The sequence below is a fragment of the Atractosteus spatula genome, chromosome 23 (genome assembly GCF_055471065.1).
Source record: "Atractosteus spatula isolate fAtrSpa1 chromosome 23, fAtrSpa1.hap1, whole genome shotgun sequence".
Taxonomy (NCBI): domain Eukaryota; kingdom Metazoa; phylum Chordata; class Actinopteri; order Semionotiformes; family Lepisosteidae; genus Atractosteus; species Atractosteus spatula.
The window spans coordinates 2,290,014-2,312,536 of NC_142728.1; the positions used below are offsets into that span (position 1 = coordinate 2,290,014).

The following is a 22,523-nucleotide window of genomic DNA, read 5'->3' on the forward strand; positions in this document are numbered from 1 at the left end:
TGACCCTTGCCCGGTCACAACTCGAAGGGATTTTTTGTTTAAATAAAAAAATTATAGTAATTTCTGAACTCAGCAGGTCAGAAGCCCCCCCCCCCCCCCAGGTAATTGTTTTGTAGCCAAGCTTAGATTTTGGTAGGGAATGATTCGTATGACTGAAATTGGAATCAGGAAGAAATAAGCAAAATCATTTTTTCGTCTCTTCTCTGCTACTGTTACTGAGCAGCAACCCTTTTATTATTGGAATATAAATAGCACCACACAAACGTCTCCACTAATGCAAATTGAAATTCCCCACAAGCTACTGTACAGTAAGTGCCCTTCTTGTCCGTTCACCACACAGTAGGCAGATTGCCCACACTGGAAAATAACAGCCAGATTATTTTTTCTCTTTCAGCGTTTTTTTAGATCATTACTCTTGTATTTGATATTTCTAAAATAATAAATCGTTGTTTTATTTATTGTTGCTAAAGTAGCCCTCACCCGGGGTTATGCAGTACTCTGCGTATTTTTTCTAGGTAAGGTGAGTTCACATTACATACCTGAGGAGCAAATAGTGCTGTAAGTTTGTTCCGCGGATGAGTGGCGCGGAGTTAAGTTAATGCAGACTCCGCCAGCGCTCTGTTTTACACTTCAAACTCTCTTTGCCTTCACACAGGTGTGGTAACGTCTGCATACCATCTCTCACTTTTTCATTAAAAATTGTGCGTTATCCATATAGCAGTCATGTCAGGAAAACGCCCAAGTGCTTTTATTATTTTTATGGTTTACAGTACAGTATAATACCGAAATGTCCAGTTTTTTATAAATGTGTTAAGAGACAATACTGGTTTATTTGCTGTACTGTATAATTTTAAGAATATTATTCTATATTTGGCATTAATTCAAGGATTCTGAATTATTTTTATATTCATCATTATTTTATTTCTCTCTTCCTTTATATACAGTATGGGGGACAGTTCCTCCTCTCTCTCTCTCTCTGCCACATGAACTGCTGGCTGCTCCTGAATGCTCTGTCTTGGTGTTCAACACACACACCTGTTAGCCAATAAAGACTAATTCCAGTGAGCCTGCAGTTCTGCTCTCCTGTCCATCCTTCCTCACTCAAAGACACACCTAGGGCAAATAAGGATGGATCTCTGCAGTGTCATGAGTGGTAATTCTCTAGGTGTCTTCTTGCAATGGCTAAGAAGATGTCTTTCCCAATTTATGAACTGTAAGATTCGGTTTACGTAAAGACTTGAGGAACCAGATCCTTGGGTAATCTGGGAGGTGGGACTGTAATGAAAGTAAAACACAAATATTTCTGAGAAATTCCATGCAACTTGTTTGGTTTCCCTATTGTCTATGTTATTGAGAATTTACCTGCAACTACAGAAATTATGATAAATTTATCTTATAAAAGTCACCTCTTTCAGGAAGTTTCACATTCTGGAACGCAGTGTTTTTTTTAATGATTCTTGTATTCGTTATTTCAAAACCTAGGAATTAAAACACATCATTGTATTACTGTAAATAAGATCATGTTCTGCAGCAGAATTCGGCCAAGCGCGATTTTAAGGGTATCTCTCAGCTTGCGTTCGGCTTTGCAAGATAGATTTGGCTGGAAGCGTTTTGGGGAATCAGCAGTAACAGTAACAGTAACATCAATATTTTGAACTTGATTTCTAAATATGCAAGTACTGTACATTCACCCCAACTGAAGCACTACAAATTTGCACTACAGCTCTGATCCACTCTCAACACTGACCTTAATTTCCAACACCAACCTGAAAGAGGATTTATGCAGATGGATCACAATGTGCAGTTTTTCAGACAAATCAAGGCATACTTAAAACCAATTGAACATTATTTAATATTATGTTTTGTTTATTTAATATTATATGTTGTTTCTAGGTCTTCCTAAGTCCTTTAAGATGCAGTTAATAAAGTGTATTGTTGGCGATCAAACTTAGTTATGCAACATAGTCAAAACAGATTTTTAACTGCTGTGATTTCCTACCTGAAAATGAATTACCTTTTATGTGGATGCTGATGGACAATAAAAAGCTGTGAGATGCAGGTGTTATCAAGATAACGGTGTCTGTTCCAGATAAAGTGGTACTGTATGTGCAGTTACCCATTATTTACCAGCCCCTCACACTTTAAAGTTCAAATCATTTGTTCCATTTTAACAAGAAAAACAATCTCGGTTCCATCATGCAGGAAGTAAAGGCCAAGGGGAGTGATCCTTATTATAAAAGCATGTGACACAGTGGATCTTAATTCCATAGAATACCTTTCTGTAGTGTCAGTGATATTATTCATGGTCTTTGAGACCCTCCAACTCGAATTGAATTCCTAACTACAATATATCAATTTTTTTTGTCAGATTAACACCAGGTGGTCCTGCAAGGCAAATTTTATGTTTGCCAAAAAAGCCTGCAACTAAAAAAATAAGCAGATCTTGTTTTAGGCATGATGTGAAAGTGTTTTTGGCCACTTTACCATTTGATAGACATCTAGACATTGCTTATTAGAGCGTATCGACTTAACGATGGTTGATGACAGTTTTAAAGATGGTCCGGCTGGCGAGTAATAAATCTGAGGCTGCTGGGTGTAGTTGACGCAGGAGATAAAGGACTCCACCTTGGTCATTTTCTCTGTGAGATGAACCACCACTCGACTTGCTGCGGCTGTGCCCCATTACTTAGGCTGTTTGATGTTTCACAACGTGACCTGTATGAGTAAGACTCCACACTCTGGAGCCCTGACCGCGCAGTGTTGATGACTCTGGCTGGCGGTAGTGGTGGTATGGGGCGCAGGACTCAAGGGTAGAAGCATCTTGACCCCTGTGTACCCATGGAATAAGGCTGAAAAATCACCTCACCTTCTACAGCTTACCCTGTGGAACACCAGGCTGTGCTCAGATTGCCTGGCCACACTCTTCTTCTCTGCAGGGTGACCAGCTAAGCAACAACTGATGATCCAAGTAATTGAAGAAAAGATCTAGGTCACTGCTCCTCAAGTCTTGTCCTCAAAGGCAGCGGGTTCTTCTCCCTTTCATTCCCCTTGAACCCATAATTAGGGTTTTGAGCTAAGTATTCCCTTCACAGGACCAATTTAAATAGGTCTAAAAATGCTAATGATTTAAAAGACACATGGCTCTTGAGCATTCCTAAAGGGTTGGGGGTGATATTGGTTTCTAAATGTGGATTATGTCAGTGTTAGTATCATGTTTCTATATCAAGCCACGCATCCTTCATCAGCTCACAAAACAGTGCAGATGGATGCAAATGCTTTTTTGTAAAAAAAAATGAACGCGTTGAGTGAAAACGTGTCTTTGTGTGGGTTTAACTATCGTTACGTAAAGATTCAGGGAAAGACAGAAAAGTCTTTTACATTTGAAAATGGTCAACTTCTTTGGTATATAATTAGCTGAAAGACAGTTTTAGCAAAGCAACTAATGGAGTCTAAGGGTGAGCTCGACATCACCATCCTCTCCTACAGAGACACTTAAACCTGAGTAGGTCTTTAGCTTTATGTCTCTTTATAAAGACAGTATGCAAGAGTGACACTTAGCAAGCCTCTGTGAAACTGGATGGTTAAAAGGGCTTTTTCTTAATCACTGGACCACCTAGGCTTCATTTGTTAAGAAAATCTTATGGGTTGATTCAGAATCACATGAATATATCCAGAATATGTAAATAGTAAAAAAGAAGACTGATTGAGTCAGAAATAGTCATTTGAAAAAACATTTACAGGGAGCACTTGCAATACATATACTTTTTGCAAGACCCAGTGAGGTTCATGAAGTAGTGATAGATATTGTCTTCCTTGACAGATTAAACAACAATGTGATATTTGCTGTTCAAGGTTGTTTGATTGTACACTAGCGTACTTAAAGAGTACACTGTACAGTATTTGAGAAATTCAAATGGAGCAAAAATAATGTACAAACAATATGTTGTGCACCCTAAAGACATTGAAAATCTTTACAGATGTCAAAGTCCATATATTGTCACCCTAATTACAAATGTACTATTTTCAGCTCTTAGCTGCCGATTGTTTCCAGCAGCAATTAAATTATAGTCATTTTCAAAGCATGTACTCTGTCACATTCCATTTTCTAGAAATACATATTTATCAGAAGAAGTCTTTCGAACCATAAAACTTTTAAATGAATGATTCATGATGCAGGGGGGCACTCTGCTGGTATTAAAAATATATCATTACATAGAAAAATGAATGAAAGATCAACCCTTTTATTCTGCGTTATCAACAGTTTGTGAACTACAAAAAAGCGCTAGGGCCATTTTCATGGGCATCTCTAAGCCATTAGCTCACTGCTCAAAAAAAATGTCAGTTATTTGCTATCTTTCCATTGCTGTCATTAAAAAAAACTTTTTCTAAAAGTAATCCAAGATAAGAGGACAGCTCTGCAAATCTAAATGATGAAAAGATCAACTTTAGCTTTAATTTCCTTTGTTTCTAACAATGACACAGCATTAAGTTCCCGCTGTGACTGTCAGTGCTGTTTGAGGAGATCAGCCCATTATCTTCTCAGCATTTTTTAGACTGGATTCATAAGCTTTGTTGGGCACCTTTGCACAGAGCTCAGAAAATCAAGATATTCAGACAAGCATAACTTAATGTAGAAAACAGTTTGGTTTTGTAGAGAACTTTTAGTCTTTTGGTTTAGAATGCATGATCAAATTTTCTTTTTTTTTACTCAGAACACAGGAATTGAGAAAAACATGTCAATCTAAAAAAGCCTTAGATATTGTATTATATTATGTATTACAGGTTTTATAATTATATATAGAGATGCATTTAAACAGAAATTTTAGATTTGCTGGACAATAGTTCAGGTATTTAGTAGACATTGTCATCTATAGGCTATTAACCAAATTTTGTGTTTTTCTGCATTTTTATGCGGATAAAACAAGTGGTAACTGAAACAGGATACAATGTGCTTTGTGTTGTAAGTATTCTAAATCTGAAGTAAATGAATTGAAAAACATATCTGGGGGGTTTATGTCTTGGAATCTGTTTGGTGCATTATCTAAAATTGATTAGGTTCCCTTGTGTAACATTACTTAAACAGATTTAAACTCCTCAACTAGGAACATTAAGTGAAGGCGAATAGATTCTTTAAACTTCTGACCGTTTTATCCAGTTTAGGGTCATGGGGGAGCCAAGGCCTATCCCAGCAAGCAACGGACACAGGTGGGGAACACCCTGGACAGGATGCCAGTCCATTGCAGGGCACACAGACACACTCACAAACTTACAGCAGGGTCCGTTTTCCCAGAAGTCAATTATCCTACCAGTATGCCTTTGGACAGTGGGAGTTAACCAGAGCTAACCACTAACCAATGCTAACCACTGCTCCACTGTGACTCTCAAATCTATGCCAGCAACCTAAAAGTAAATGAGTATTCATTAAATACATACAACAGAAGCCAGTAGTTTTAGACACTTACAATGGATGCGCAATGAATTGCAAAAGTCCAAAGTGCAACATTTAAATTGAAATACATAAAGATTAGATGCCTCAAGTTTTAAAAAAAAAAACATGCAAAGCTCACAAGCATCATCATTCATATTGTTATCTCAGAGAATAAGTCACCTTTCATGTAAGGAGAGGCAGTACAGCTGTGTGGCAGGGCAAGACTGGCTTGAGTGTGTTGTGCTAATTAAAGTGGCGTTGGTGGATGTGTTTCTGCAGGTAGGTGATTCCATACTGCTGGGCTCTTGCTTCTAAGAGAAGATATGTGTTCTTCTGAAGTCTTGCAGTTGTTTGGACAGGCAGCGCTCATGTAACTGTTATCGTTGATAACATCTGACAACAGAGGAGACATGCTCACTGTTCAGGATATGTGGGAGATAAAATAGTTTTTAAAAATTAAAGCATGTTAATTAAGTATTTAAATGAAGTAAGGAGTTCCCAAACAAAGAATTAAAGGGCTTCAACAGCTGTTTCTCCTGAGCTGGTAGCGCAGGACTCGTTTGTGTCTTGATTTCGACTGTAATTACGGCTTCTTACCTGTCTTTGACTGCTCAGAGCAGATCTGACATTTTGTTGGAGACAGAGCTGGACCAGTAATGATTCTTTTTAACACTTGCATTGTCTTTTTCCCAGTTTGAAATATGTGCCTTTTTATGTGAAAGACGCTAGAGAGAACCGCACGGCTGAGTGAAAGGAAACAGAGGAAAGAAAAAATCTTCATGAAAGATGGAAATTGTCCTCTCTACGTGTATGTAGGCAACCATTCTTTTAAAATTATTTAAAAAAAAATGACAGCCATAAGAACTACTTCAGGCTGCCAGCAGACCCACTCTGAAAATACAAAACATTTTTTCGTGAGAATATTTTTTGCCTTATCTAGCTCTTGTATGTGCTCACTTATGTCAGGTTAGTCTGTGGCCCGGTGGAGATTTTAAGTCATAAAATCACAGTACACATGATAATTGGATTTTTTTCAAACTTTGTTTTTTGTGTTTCCGGATGGGAAAATAAGAGCAGATCTCCTCGTTTTTATTTATCTCGGCGTGTGCGTGAATACAAAAAAAAATAAACGTTTCCTACAGGAATCCTCATTAACGGCAGAAAGCGGAAATATAGATTCAATTTAATGAAAGCCGGGGCAGCAAAAGGAAATTTAGACAATATCAGCTCTAACAAGCTAAAGCTGTAGTAAGAATGTTCATGTTGCCCTGGCAACAATTCTGAACTCCCACCCTTAAGGTTGCTGACCCATATATGGAGAAGAGGCCTATGCAAATATATTCACAGTGATTTTTTTTGTATGTGTTTGCTAACAACAGACTGGCATAAAAGGTCATTAGACAGTGCCACAACCAGCCTGACAGGTGTACTATAAAGCTTTGGCAGTGCGACCGCTTCAATGTCAGAAAAAGAAGCCATAATTAGAGCAAAAAACAGAATGAACGTCAAACGAATTACTAGGCAGCAGCTCATATTTGTCAGGAAGGATTGCATACAAAAAAATTAAGTGACAGTACATGGCGGGGTAATGAAAGAAAAATGAAAGATTTGCCCGTACATCGCGCACAAGATACATGCGTATGTCTAGCTCGGAGCTAAACGAGCCCCTACCACCATCGCGGAGTTGTGTGACTGCTGCTCGAGAAATTTCAGCAGTCATCCTCTCCCAACATCATGTGAACCTCCAGCGGATTTATTTTGATAGGCCCTTGTTCTGTCGTTTACTTCCCCCTCAAAATAAACTCTTTAATTAGCCCGAATCTTCGTAAAAATGGTTTAATGTGACACAGGCAAAGTGAGACTTACACCTAGTTACTATCTCACCACAGATCATCGCTCGTCAGACAACTTATCTTTAACAGATTTAAGAGTACAGAAGTTCGAAACATAAATTGCAATGAAACATTCTTCTGTGGTTTAAACATATTAGCAGTTACCCCCAAGTCTCTTGTCTGGGCCTGAGGAGCTGAACATATTTTGGTTTCTTGTGTCTTTAAATATATGGAAAGATAAATATATTATAAAGACACTTGTGAAAGAAGATAATAGTTATGTAAATGAGCAGTAAATGCTGTTAAAATTTGGGTCAGTTTCAAAATGTCAGAACTGGAATTTTATTTGAAGAGCACATCATATCTAAAATATCTTGATTAACATAGTACAATGCCAAAATAAAAGAGATGTTTTTACTTCTAAGCACAGAATTTCAGAAACCCGAGACTGAGATATTTGAAACTTTTTTTTCTACATTGAAGTCTTTTATTGCTCATAGTGTACAGCCACATGAAACAGAAGCTATGCATGGAATGACAAAGTGTGGCTTTCATGGTTAATTGTAAATTCCAAATTAATTGAGGTTAGGTTCATCTGAATCCTGAGAAGATAGAACTATCTTTTCTGTTCTGACAGCAATTTTCCCAGAGTAAAATATTATAAAGCATTCTTTTCTTTTTTAACAAACTTGCAAGTCTATAGAAACATCATTCCTTGCCACATTGTTAGCAGTAGTTATGGGTGTATCATCATAACTGAAATTCTCATGCTTTGTTGTGGCATGTGGCCTTGATGAATTTGACCAGGATGTATTTTTCATGCATTAGGGGTTTTGTACTGATAAAGAGTAATTGGTGGGAAGTACAGTAACAAAATGTAATATTTTATTAGGTTTTCAGAACCAGAGTGTACTGGTAATTAAAAAGAAAATGCATGTACACATGAGAAAAAGAGGTTTATTTGAACGGAAAGCTAATTAAATGTTTTTTAAAAAGATAGTTTGGTTCTCTTATTCAATTTCCTTATTTTTTACGTATTGCCAGGAAATTTAAAACAAACTAGAATTACAAATCCAATCTGTCAGTGTTTATTTACTATTAATGGTGAAATTATCCAGCACTTTTACCCTTACAAATTGAACTAAATGCCCTTATGGAGAATGTCCAAACATTGTTTGTATGTGGTTCACATATAACATCGAAACATTGCTGTAATGCTCGTCTTGTTTTCCAAAAGTATTTAAACAATGAAGAAAACAAGAATAACAAATCACATCCTGTCATTCTCAATACAGTTATCTGTTATATAAAGTATTTTTAAAACACATATTTTTTTTTGCTAAAGAACAAAAAGTAAAAATAAGAGCAGTTGTGTCTTGTCTATTATGCAAGCCAAATTGGATTTTTGTACAATTGCAACTTTTTATGCCAAAAAACAAAACTAAAAAAGAATTTATGTTATGGCGAACAATTATTTTAAGTAATAATCATTAATCAGACTTTGAAACTAATAAAATGTACATTATGCGCATTGTATCAGATTAAATCTGACCTTAGTTTTACTGTATTTTGAAGTAGGTGGTTAAGGTATTGAGATTCAATTTAAATTGGTATGATTCTGCTTCTGATATATTAAAGGTGTTCTCCTACGGCTTCTTCCGTAGGAAGAAATGGAAATGGATGTTATCAGGAATGGAAAACACCTAAAAAAAACAATAGATCTGTATGTGTGAGCCCTGTGCATGATTAATATTGATGACATGACAACTGGATGTAAAAATGCTTAAAAGAAAGAGCTAAATTAGTGTATGCGTGTTTGAAGCATTATTTTTCAATGTCATCTCTTAGACATTGAAAAAAATTACTGCATTTAAAAATCATCTGTTTTCGACCATCTGAGGGTCTCAGCACAACAGCTTAAAATCCTTTTTATCCTGATTACAGTGGAAATTTCTACAACCTTAAAGGGTGCATTTTTTCTGTTGTTTTGTTTTTTTTGCTTTGTTTCTCTTAAACATGTTGGCTACAGAAAAAAAAAGAGAGGGTTTGAAATCTATTGCATTTTGATATAAACTGTCATGCTGGGGCAAATTGCTCTGCTGTCATTGCTATGTTTAGAACATTCACTTTAAACAGTGACAAATGCAGTACAATTGTCAAGTCACAGTATACTTTTTCCTTAGGTCAAAATATATAACTTTAATTCTTTTCATCTTTAGGTGAGGTTTGGGGGAAAAAAACAGGTGTTTAGGTCAGTAGTTGAACTGAAATGTCTATTTTATTATTTGTTAAAATTCATTGGTTTTCTGTAGACTGTGTTAATTCTCCATCAACCAATAATTGACAAAAAGTTTATATTTCAATCTGCGCGGTCAAATTAGTGCTCAAATGCAAGTCCATAATGAATTTCTGAGGTCTGTTGAAAAGAAAAGTATTTTTAAATGCCATCATATGCAGTGCGATTCACTTGACGATGAAAGATGGAATAGAAACGTTTATGTGTGAACAGGAAAGATGTGTAAATCTGGATTGATATGAACTAATTCCAGAGATTTCCTGGAGGCCGTTTGTCAGGAATCCAATGTCTTGGTTTTTGAAAGCTACCAATCAAAACGGAAAGTATAAAAAGCATTTAATTTAGTACTGAAGGAACAAAGATTGTGGCTAAATATTTCAGTGTTTTTTTTTCCAGTAACTCTAAAGGCGAACAAAGTATCTGAGGATTGTTTGGCAGACAGTTCCAAACCCAGGCCCTTATTTTTTATCTTCTTCATTATCTGTCCAGCAATACCTCTGCTGTTCATTGACTCAAATGAATACCGTACTACCTTTACGGGCTCTTCGCATGATAATGCCAATTGTAATGTTTTTGATTAATAGCCTCTGATTATCCTGTTCTTGTCATATTGACTAATGTAATGCATTGGCAAGCTCATGCTGATTAAATTGGAAGTCCAGAGCAGTTTGGTGGAGCAAGCTCATTATAGGCAATCTATCTGTAATGCTGGACAGGTCGGAAAAGAAATCAGTCTTGTCAGTCTTTTATCAGGAGCTTTTTTAAAAAAAAATAATATATCTGTTCTGAAAAGCCGAGTCTCTGTAGTCATTTTTGTTTGCTAAAAAGCTTACAATAATTACTTCTAAACGACCTTGGTCATATACAGCTGGGAAATAGAATTTCGTCAGCCAGCCTCTCCACATACCTACTCAATAAACTGAACGGCCCGATGCACAGAACTGAAACAACGCGTGGGGCGCACTCAACCGTTATCGTAAACCCCTGTCACTCCCTTTTGATCGAGGTCCCTTTCTCCTTATTATTCGAGACGACAATTTTAAATTGCCCAAAGTCTACCATTCGGCTGCGTGGTAGCACAAAGGTAGACGCTGCAACTTTCTGTCTCGCTTCTGTTGTTGTTGGCGGGGGGTTTTTTTTTTTGCCATCCCTTTCCTCAGCCTCTCCCGTGCTCTGACCCTGAAATTCACAGTTCCAGAAATGCCAGGGAATCTCACACCCAGGGCGGCAGAGCCACGGTGACACCGTCCGTTCTGTCACATTTCCACAGCGTTTGCTGATCAAGAAACTTTCGGAGCCCACTGGCGAATAAGAGAAAGCACTTTTTCTGCACAGAATACGACTTATTTTGCAACCACTAAGCACAAAGATAAAAAATGACAGTGTTTTTGCTGTCTGTTTTTTGTTGTGCTTGTATACAATACTTTCTATACGTGTAGTTTGAGTACAAATAAACGGAATATGCTTTAAGTGGCATTAGTTAGTGGTTTCATGAGCTAGTACATGAAATGTGCTAAAATATATAGTTAACAAAACACTTTTACATAGTGATTCAACTAAACAAAAGGTCTCTCTTTTTTAGTGGGAACACCCTACTACATGTCTCCAGAGAGAATCCATGAAAATGGATATAACTTCAAATCGGACATATGGTCTTTGGGATGCTTGCTATACGAGGTAAGAGGACCCTGAATTAATCTTTTCTTATGGTGTTGTAAAATGTGTGTATGTGGGTTGTTTTTTTTTCACCTGTGGCAACATTTAATAGGAATGTGAGAGCTGTAGTTAACTTCTCTTTAGTGTAGGTCCAGGTTTGATTAAGTGGCCATTTATTTTGTTCTGGTCATAAAAGGGGCATTGCAAATGTCTGTAAATATTTGCAATTACATGACATATTCTGAGCTTCTCGTAGCCTGCCTCTCATTGTATAACGAGTGTTGGTAACTTTCCATCTTTCACTTCTGCAGCGCGGTATGTGCAGAACCTATGTTAAATGAGCAGCTACTCAGATTTACTCGCGGCTTTAATGTTGAACAAATGTAGAAACCAGCCATGCATGACTTTGCTCCCCTTAATGGATAAAGCGTTCAAAAAACATATTTGTTCTGCTTTTTAATTCTGTTTTATATGTGGTAGCATTGAAAAGTCAGGAAACATCAAGCAAAAATAGGCTGTGGGTCAGAACGGCAGTGTTTGTCTTTCTTCACTGTAAAATAGATTCTGCAACATCCTTGAAGAGAAAGTTGTCTGTTCCAATATGAAGTGCTGCAGACAGTGAAGAGAGCATTGTCTAACTGTAATGGCAGCCAAGTGTAGTCTCCTTTTATTTAGGAAGGTGTGTAACTGTTGAGGGTTTGAGCTTGCTGATAAATAAGCTTGCAGTCCTTGCGTAATAAATGACATTTGTCTGTCTGAATGCAATTGCTGCTTTCTTTTGATTGCTGTAAAAGGCTTAGAAATAACACATTAACAAAGGATTGGTTGTTCTCTGAACTCTGTTATCGCTGCAGCCCTGTACAGTTGACTGATTCCTTTCGATAAATCTGTTACAGATATTTATAGGAATGGTGCTTCATCAGTGTGATGGCAGTCAAATACAGTACATCCTTCATATAATAGGGATTTTGTACAACTAAGAAACGTTTGTGTTGATGAACCATGTCAGGTCAGGGTATACTGAATTCAAAACCTTTACAGGTTTACATGTAACTACAGTGTGTATTTCTTGAAAGCAGCATATCTGTTTCCCATATAACATAGTCCTAAGTACATATATCAGGTTACATACATACCCTTCCCATTTGTAGAATTTCCTAGTAGAAATAGAATATTTGGGATTCTATCACACTTAGACATCAATGCCCATGTAGCTTGCAAAAGTGGAGGCAATAAATTATTCAGGGATAGAGTTATATTGCTGAATGTGGGAAAAACAAGAAGAAAGAAGAATGTTGTTCTTCCCATGGCCTGTCTTCATATGGTGTTTCCAAACCTTTGAACGGTACTGTATATAAATTATATAAGTGCTTCAGGGTGTGAGATGACTAGGAAGATATTTCAAGATTATTCAATACCCTTTACCTTGTGCCTCACAATTAAAGAGCAACATGTTCAGAATCAATTTTACAGAGAGCAGACTACACCCTCAGGTCTTAAAGTACTGATGCACACAAGGTACTTTAAATTTCCAAATACATATCCAACGTAGGTTTTAAAGACACTCTTCTGAAAATATTTTAGTTTCCTTAAGAGTGTGACAAATATCACAAGGAAGGGAAAACAGGTTGGGTCATAATCCACACTTCTTCTCCCCACAAGCGTAAGTGCTTGAAAAAACTCTATGACGAATGGGGTCTTAGATGTTTGAGGATTGTTTGAAGATTGAAGGAATTTCAGATTGAAGTAAATCAGTAGAACCACAAGGATAGGGCTGTCTCTCTGTGGCAACCTGACTTCACTTCTCACTGGGAGTGTTTTCCCTACAAAATACAATGCAATTTATAATCACCATTGTAGTTAGTATTATAATCCTTCCTTATTAGAGCTCACTAATAATTTCAGTTAGCTCAGCCTAATGTTTTTAATATCTTAGACAAACTGTAATTTTGTCTACACTCCTACACTACACTCCTTTTTTGACTTTTAAATGCAGCAGGTTCATTTTTGAAGATTTTGGGACAGTGAGTTTTTTTCTTTTGCTGTTTTTATTTTAGGTTTTACAGTTGGGAGTTACAAATTGATATTTTTAACAGATAATGCCCAGTTTCTCCCCCTAAAACTGTATCTAGCAAAGTCCTTTGTTTTGAGTTTGTTTTAGTTGTTTTTTTTCCAAGACATGCATTTGCAGTAGGTGAAATTAAAGGCAGAAGTCAAGTTAGACAATTTTGTAATGCAAACAAAACAGACCAGAGAAGTGAGTATTGATAGTTCTTCTGTATTCAGAAAGACTTCTAAAAGGAAATTCTGCATTCAGTGGGCTAAGGACTGGTTTGTAGTTGGTACTGTAGGTAATTTGAGCCACAATGGCTCATCAGGCCAGAGCTTATCGTGGTCTCCATGGCGTTGAGCAAACTGAGAGTACAGTATGTCACTCACCCCTCCCCACCGGATGGGATGCGAGTCTGCAGAGCCTACTCCCAGGAAATTATGGTGCCCATTCAAACAGTTGGGCGGACTGGAGCAGCTGGGGTAAAGTACCTCACTCAAGGTACGCCAGCAGTGTCTGCAGCCCCACACTAAGTATAGAGGGAAATATACTCAATGATTACATTTTTATTTAATTTCACCTGGTCTATAAGGAATAAAAAAAAGCAGTATTGAAAGTTTAAAAAGTGAAATTTGATTTGCTTGTTTCCAGATGCAGGTTATTTTTCCCTCTGCTACTTGAAGTTTCCTTTTTCCGGGAAAGAAAGAAGCAACTTTTTATCTTGAGGGATGTGCTGTGAATGTCGTCCCTGTCAGTGTTTGAAGTTATGGGTGAATTGCCAGGCAAGGGCTGTCTTTACTTTGAGAGCTCCCTGACACACGCGTTCGCAGTTAGAGATGGCTGCAGCGCGTTGTGCTCGCAGCAAAGAGAATTGGATTGCCAGTCAGCTGTTTCTTCTCAGCCCAAACTCCCATCCTTAGTAACTAAATAACAATTTAATTCTGTTAACAGAGAGCTTTTAGTGTATCAGTGCACTCAGCTCAACTCTGTGAATTGGTTCTGATTTATGTGTTGACAGGCTATGGAAGCTCCTTTTGTTTTCTGTTTAAGGAAGAAATATTACTGCTGGGAGCTAAATAAAAAATCAATGAGAAAGAGCCTCGCCGGTGTCCAAGTGTTAAAGCTCTGCTTGAGTTTAACAACCTTTTTACTCGCTGTTGGCTGAGGCAGGGGAAATAGGCATTGATTTTTTTTCTTTATTTGAATAAATACCTGCCCAGTATATGTAACAGTTTTCCACTGCAAGGAAACACCATCAACTTTTCCTGTTTCTGTAGGCAGTTTCTACCTTATACAAGCAGCACCATTAATTTTTCAAGCCAATCCGTCAGCACTGATACGTGCTCTTGTTTTATTAACAACTATCACTTCAGATAAATAATGGAGGATATTTTGTTTTTCCCAGCTGTTAGTGTTTTAACCCACAGCAGGTAGACACAGAGAAAAATCACCTATAGGTTGTGTTTTGACCTTACAATGTGCTAAAACTGTTATATTCATGTCAGAGAACGAGAAGGAGATTGTGAAGGCACACTAAATGTTACCTTGAAATAAGTGGGTTTTGAGAAGATGAATGAAAAGAAGCAACCTGTGAAAAGAATTTAGATCTCAATATCGATGCATGACTGTCCTCACGTAGACAGTATGTATGATGAAGGCATAAAAAAGGTTTGTGCAATATTTGAATTACAGTATGAGGCGTCAAATTTAAAATAAAAGAAGCAATTTTAAAATTACAGAATGTGTACAGTATCCACACTACATTAAGAATGCTGCACGCCGTCTTGGTGGCTAACCTGAAAAGGGTATTCCTGGTCTGTAAATGTTCAAATGAGCAAATAAATCAATCGTTGGACTGAAGGTTATTGAAGGAGGTGGGGTCTACTTTGACAGATTAAATGAATCGGTTTGAACAGAAGAGATCACATGGGATTTGATTCAGATCTGCAGAATTCTGAAATGTATTGACAAAGTCAACCCAAAAAGACTGAGACCCCATTGTCAGTCTCAGCATAGAAACAAGACAGTGAGGATGCTTAAAATGTGAAAATGATGTGCCAGCACATTCCAGACTGGGAATAAGAGACACTTCTTTGTACGGATAGTTTGTCCGAAACAAGCAGCCACATTTGCCTAGAGCGATCTACAGTAGCTATGTTGATGAAGTTAGCTCAGATCCTAAATGCAAATCTCTTAGTAAAAGTCAGCCAGATCTGTAAGCTATTAGCACCTAAACACTACATAGTGGTCCAGGCGGCACTCAACAAACTCCTTTTTTATTATTTGAAGATTTTTTTAAATCTTAAAAAAAATTGGCTGTTTTAAAGTGATCAATTCTCATTATAAATTCAGTTTCAGCTTATTTTCACAGTTCAGAAATTAAATTATGTGAATAAATATTGCTAATGAATCTGTGGATTCTTTAAATTGTGCATTTGGGCTCCTTAGTGCTACATACAGTACTCCCTTGCAGGTGTGCAATGCATCAGTAACATATAAAGATAAGAACGATATGAAATGGTTCTAAAATTCAGACTGCTGTAGATAAAGGAAGGGTGAATAGCTCAGATACAACATAATAAGTTCTGCTTAACTCCTACTACCCCATCTGTCGTTTTTTTTCCAAAGTACAAATCCCGGACTAGCGTTTATAAAGGTGCTGAGCGGTGCTGATGTTCACACTCAGAGCACCCCATGGACTGAATTTGCAGGAAGTACAGTTCCTGTGAATCCAAAGAGGGCCTGACATTGCAGCCTTGTCCTTTAATATTGCTCAGAGGCATTTGTATCTGCTCCAGAAAGTAGGATGTTGTTTAGTTTATAGCTGAGGCACAAGATTGGAGCCAGGATTACTGAGTAGGTGAGAAAAGTCACAAATGGCATGTTAAGTGTTAAAGCTGCCATCTGTCAGCGGTAGTTTCCAGTGGCATGCCGCGCTAAACTGGCACGTCTCCTTAGAAGTCAGGTGAACGCCGAGTTGAAAATCTTAGATGGCTGATACCCCTGTTCACTCCACTCTGACTAGCACTCAGCTCAACCAAGGCGTGAACTTTGAGTTCGTATTGGAGTGGTGGAATTCATGAAGAGAGTTACAAACCAGGGGAAGCCATTTGACCCATCTAGGCTGTTTTGTAGTTAGTAGCTAATTCATCTGACAATCTCATCTCATCCTGCTATTTTGTTAAAGAAGCTGGGGTTATGGCTTTAACAACCTGACGGGGTAGTGAGCTCCATGCTATCGCAGTCCTTCGCGGTGCCTTCTGTTTCTGGCTTTAAAAGCACTTCCATGTGGCTTCCACTTGTGTTCTTTTTCATGATTATTTCATTAAGAAGAAGTCCACTTGACTGACAGTCTCAGTGCCTTTGAGGACTTTGGATACTTGTGTCAGGTCCCCTCGAAGGTCTTCTATGTTCAAGACTAAAAATGTTTCAATTCCTTCAGGCTTCAGTCAGTGTAGGACATTCCAGACATACAGTACGTCCCAGGACATAAATTCCAGAATATAGGTGTTTGCCCAGTCTCCAGGTTTATCTAAATCTTTTTAAATGTAATTTTCTGTTTCTACAGTGTTTCCTAATCTCCCTATTTTGGTTTCATTTCCTAAAATGTCTGGTTTAATAACAATACCAGAACTTTAACCATATTGATATAAATTATAGGGGAGCAGTGGTCCTGGTATAGATCCTTTGGTACTCTACAAATGGGCAGTAATTGTACTTGGGATCAGTTTTGTCGATTTTGGGTCTTTAACAGAGGCACCCTGAAAGCGGCTGAATGGATCTTCCACAGCTGATTCCAAGTCCTGCAGGGGTGCAGGTTTAACTGGAGATGTTGAGATGCTGAGTAGCGTTTCTTGGATGGTTTTTGGTTGGAACTTGTATCCTTTCGCCACCTGGGACCAGTTCGTCTCCGTACGTTTCTTGGTGATGCTTCTCAGGTAATCATAGTACCTGAATATTATATGTCCATATATAATATGTTCAATGTAGTCTGTTCTTCAACAACCTCTGGGTGCTCCTTGAATGCCTTTAGTTCCATCTCCAGTGTATTAACTGTTTCCTGCAGGACGTCTGCCACAGATAGTCTGGCTGGTATCCTCACACAAGATTCAACTAGCTAGATTCAACACCATTTTCTTTTTGAAGTATTAAATGTATTGTATGCACAGAGCAGAAACATCCATTTTTGTTGTTTGGAGGTGGAAAATTCTAAGTTTTAAATAGCAATCTTATTGCTGTAAGTTAAGTGTGAGAGATTTGTATTTTTGTCCTGCCCATCGTGCCCATTAGAAAAGGCAAGCTGCCATTCTGAGTGGTCAGTTTTGGAACATAATCCTCAGACACATGCAGTTAAATAATGTATTCAAATTTATGTTCCTTAGCCATGTGTTATCCCTTGCTATAGAGGTCTCATTTATAGGGGGTCCCTGTGAGGAAAAAGATAACACAGTTGTGAATAGGAGAGAGAACCAAAACATATGTTAAAAACTTAAATCGTGAGCCCTTGCGATCAGTGACAAAAATAAACTTGCAACCCTTTATCTCTTCATGAATGTGGACTGGAAGATAAGCACTGGCAAAGCATTTTAATCAGTTTCCAGATTTCATCTTTAAAGCCAAAGAACAACAGATTGTTAAATTCTGACATCCAGTTTATTTGCAAGTTGTTCCATGTGTTTGGGACCTGAAATGCAGAAGATCATGTTTCCTGCATGTGATCAAATGCTTGGAACCCCCAGACGAACAGAATGGCGAGTGCTGTGTCATTCTATCAGCCTACTCGGATAGAATTGAATCTTCAAGAATTTCTAAGCAACAGCAAAGGATAACCTGTAGCACACTGGCAGTAGAGGTTTATTTACAATGCCCTCCCATGTTTATTCATAACCCTGGTGGAATTCGGACAAATCATGCCACAGAGATTTATAGATGGTATAACCTGACTTGTTTTGAAAACAAAATTAAAATGTTGTAATCTTAATAGTATTGCACAGATCAAGGCCATGTTATAAATCAAGCCCTGAAAGCGGTGTTATAGGAGTGATCTCCAGACCAAGCATACATGCAAAGTGTGTATATGTGTACTAAAACAAACTGTAATAGTTTATGAGGGATTCTTATTTTTCTCCGTGTGAAATATCAGTTTTTCTTTTTTCATAAATTTTGCATGACTGCATTTATTCGGGATGCTGAAGGACAGCAGCAACTGTGTAGCTGATTTTGTTGATGTGTCTGGGGTTAGAAAACTCCAAAAAGCCTAATAACACTAATTAAAAAAATTGCATGTTGCTATGAAAGCACAATCAGACCCTTCACTTAACTACACATTAGTGGAGAACAGCATCTCATGTGTAATGACAGCCTCTCCAAGAGGCTCACACTGCTGCAGCAGCAGACCATAAATATTAATTGAAGAATAATACAATTAGTCATAAAACATATATGCTTGCTGAGCAGGCACAGATGCCAGATAGCATTAAAACTAAGAGTATCCTCAGATAGAAATCAATCTGATGTTAGCTTTTGTTTCATACAATCATTTGCAGATATTAACAGCTTCCATAGGCATAACCATTATTTTTAAGTTTTAAATCTTATCAAATCAAATGCAATATATTTTGCACTAAGGCATAAACTCTGTTAAGGAGACATTGTACAGTTTTTCTTATTATTTTGTACATGTTGAAATGCATAAACTTAAAGATTAAATATGTCTGTCAGATCAAAGGAGTGGAAAAATCAGTATTTAATTCTTGTTTAATGCCTACAAATGGTATTGTGCTTATTGTTTGGTGTGGGTTATGAAACCAAGATTGACGTGCTTCTACAGAAACATAAGCAGTTAGTGGTGTTATTGGCTGTTTAAGTAAATTTGTTTGCGAGGAGAATGAACGTTGAAGCATTTTGTTCTTTATTTTTGTTGTACCAAATCAGAACTTCAGCTTTGTATGAGAGAGCTAATTTGCTGAGCCAGTGTTGTGACCTTGGCCAGTAAATACTGCAACAGCAAAGGGCAGAGTTCGTGGCACAGGAAAGAACTGTACTATTGAAAGAGTAATCTCTCCTAAAGCTTGTCATGTCAACAGATGGTCTTCCATTGTAAGCTGTTGCCTAGTGGTACACTTCCTGTTTTAGGACCTCATGGACAGAACTGCTCAGATCAGAGCCAGCAACTGGTCAGCACTTCTTTTCTCTGGTCAGTAGCAACGTAGGTGCAGTGAGTTCATGCCAGCATCAAAATTGACTGTGCCTGATTCCAGGAGTTCACCTGCCTTTTTACAGTCTCCATGAGCCAGGCGGTATACTAAAACAATCACTGACCAAAATATTAGGAAATCCCAGTCAAAAGAATAGCTTTTCACAGTGCCAGGCAATGGGTGTTTGGCTACAAGATGCGAAAGACTTGCATCGCCTTCCCTCTGCAGGACAATTCCCGGATCTGGAGAATCCATTGGATTGTCCAATTCACATAACCTCGTCACAACTTCAGCTGATGGCGATTCTTCTAGAAGAATGGGGTGGGATTGGGATGCAAATATTTAAAAGCCTTTAGGAATCCATGACTTGCTCAATTTAATCTGTACTTGTTTCATTTTTGTTGTAGTAGCATACAGCCTTGTCTTAGGTTTTTAAACCAATTTGCCATCGTTGTAACTGTAATGAGTTACAATGTAGACAAGTAAAGGTTTTTTATCCACATTGTCATTACAAATTGTTATTTGATTTAAAACGATATGGCAAAAAGCTTGACTTCTGGCATCCTTGAAAGACGAATGAAAACTTTTCCAGACATCACAAACAACTAAAACCTCTCTGAAATGTGTAATTCTGCTATTTATCCACAAGAATCTGCGTAAAACAATAGTGTGATTTACAAAATAATCCTGCTCTTGTTCTTCCAGCTTCAGGGTTTAATCTACAGTGTCTCCCACAGATGCATTTTATTTGCTCAACTACAACATATTAAAGAGAAGGCAAGGCACACACCAATTAGATCTCTGCAGTCATGTGCACAAAGCATATACAACCAAAGCTTTACCGCATGTTAATAAGTGTATTTTAGTCACAAACGTTTTGGTATAGACAATCAAGAATGCATATTCATTTTCCCAAAACTCTTAAGGTGAAATACAAGCACAGAAAGCCTTTTCTTAGTCGTTACACAATGCAGAGAAAACGATTGAACTAAGAATAAAAGTGAAAATTCAAAGCATTTTTTTTTCTCTTTGAGCATTAAAACTTATGTTTTTAAGGAGCTCAAAAAGAGTTTGCCATAAAAAAAAACACCAATTGAATTTGGTAGCATATGCTTGAAACCACATCAGGCCAGCTTCCAGCATTTCACATTGCAGGACAAAACACATGTATAATTCCCCAGTCTCTCCTGCATCTGAAATCACGATGGCTGTAATATGAAGCACATTTTGGCAAATGCTGTTTCACTCCTTTTCTAAGGACCGTTTGTCTGCTTTCCAGGCCTGTTTAAGTGATGGCAAAGTGTAATTGTGAATGCCACAATAAAGCTACATTCAGTAATTACAAATGAAAATGGAATGCCTCAGGCTGCAAGTCTCTGTAAAAGACCAGGGTTCTTGACTATGCTAATTAGATAACAAAAAGCTTTCTTAGTGCTGAGGGTCATTTTTCTACTCTCGGTGCTCGGATCGAATAGCAGACAGAGTGCTCCTTGTGGGGAGTAAGGACAAGGGGGCTCGGAAACTTGCTGGCAGAATAGTTTTAAATATGATTAACCTTTATTGTGTTTTAAGGGTGCTGCCGCACGGATGTGTGGGTGGAGGGATCTGCTCGTGGCACAAGTAAGAAATGAATCGAAATGCGGTCAAGAATAAGTAAGAAATGTGAAACAGAAGACGAGGAGCACAGATTGTGCTGTCGGAACTTTACAGTACGCACTTTTACAGTGCAATAATTGGGGTCACATCTGTACTGAATAAAATCAAATTAGAGTATTATTTTTTATCCAGGTTTATTTGTTAGATTCGGTGAGGTAAGTGCAGTGTTGAAAATCTGTCTCTTTGGCATGTGATGAATGCGATGGTGAGCTGATTCTGAGTGACAGCTTTTAATACCACCCCTTATCCTGTCTTTGATAGATAGAGCAGCATTGTCAATCTGCACTTTGTATTCACACTTGCTCTTAGTAGCCCTCTCTAGACTACCTTATACTATCTTCTTGCTGTGTGAAACATGAGAATAGTCACAGACACAAACTCTGAGCTTCTTTTATTTATTAATACAGTTCACTTCTCAGAGTGTCTTGGAATAGGGTTTTTAAACTCATGGTTCCTATCACAACTTTTGAATACCTCAACCCCCACTCCACAGTCTGGTTTGAAGCAGAAGCAGAAACTCAGTTTTTGATCGTGCTAGTTGAGTAGATTCGGTTCTTGGATTATGCAGACCATTCTTCTGCTCTTGATGTCTCTTTCCAAAGCAATGTCAGCCCAGGTTTTAAGTTTACATTGGTCTGAATTGATGTATCAAGAATCTGACTGAAATCATCTGGAGGTGTATCCTACACTTTTTAAGTATTCTTAGATATCAGTCACTATATGCACTTAGTCAATCAATCAAATCATTAATTTATTATGGAATTAGGTCGTATTAGAAGTATTTTATTTTGAAGTTTCATATCAGTGTTTTTTTTTCTTTAGTGTGTATCAGCAGTGGAAAAAAATCCCTTACAAATTTTAAGTATTCTAAGTGATTATTCATTCACGTTTAATAGATTAAAAACAAGATTATTTTGGAAGCCAACATGCCCCTGTTCATGAGAAATTATGGCTGGAATAGTTGATCTTATGTCCATTTCTTAGTTTGTTTAAGAATCCATTAAAATGACTAATTTATTTCTTTATTATCAGGTTAGATATATTATTTTAAGTTAGTATATTTGTTTTTTTTTTCTCTCAAACAAATGAAATGGTCTAGTGTTTCTTATAGGTTACAAAAGCACCTGGAATGCTTCACTAGAGTACACAGATGCTCTTACAGTTTTGCCAGATAGATTCTAATCCTGCCATGAATTCCACACCTTTTTTTCAGTCCTCTCATGTGAAGCTCAGGGCATTGCAATGCACAGAAATGCCAAGGCTTAACTAGGAATTTCTCACATTTCAGTCACGAGTGGCAGAAAGTGTTCGTTATGATGCAGCAATACTCAAAGCAGAAAGAATCTGAAGAAGAATATTAAGCCACTCAACTGGAGTTAGGGAAAAATAGATATCTGCCTGGAAGCTC

The 22,523-nt window shown here is 37.6% G+C and overlaps 1 protein-coding gene across 2 annotated transcripts in view; it reads left to right on the plus strand.

Moving 5' to 3' along the window:
* The window catches only part of LOC148816047 (serine/threonine-protein kinase Nek6-like), a 116,033-nt gene that overhangs the window by 81,702 nt on the left and 11,808 nt on the right, over positions 1–22,523 (plus strand). For both annotated transcript variants that reach the window (XM_088940609.1, XM_088940607.1), the window contains one exon: positions 11,139–11,233. In XM_088940609.1, the coding sequence (XP_088796735.1) occupies positions 11,139–11,233 (95 nt within the window). The remainder of the gene's footprint in view (positions 1–11,138; positions 11,234–22,523) is intronic.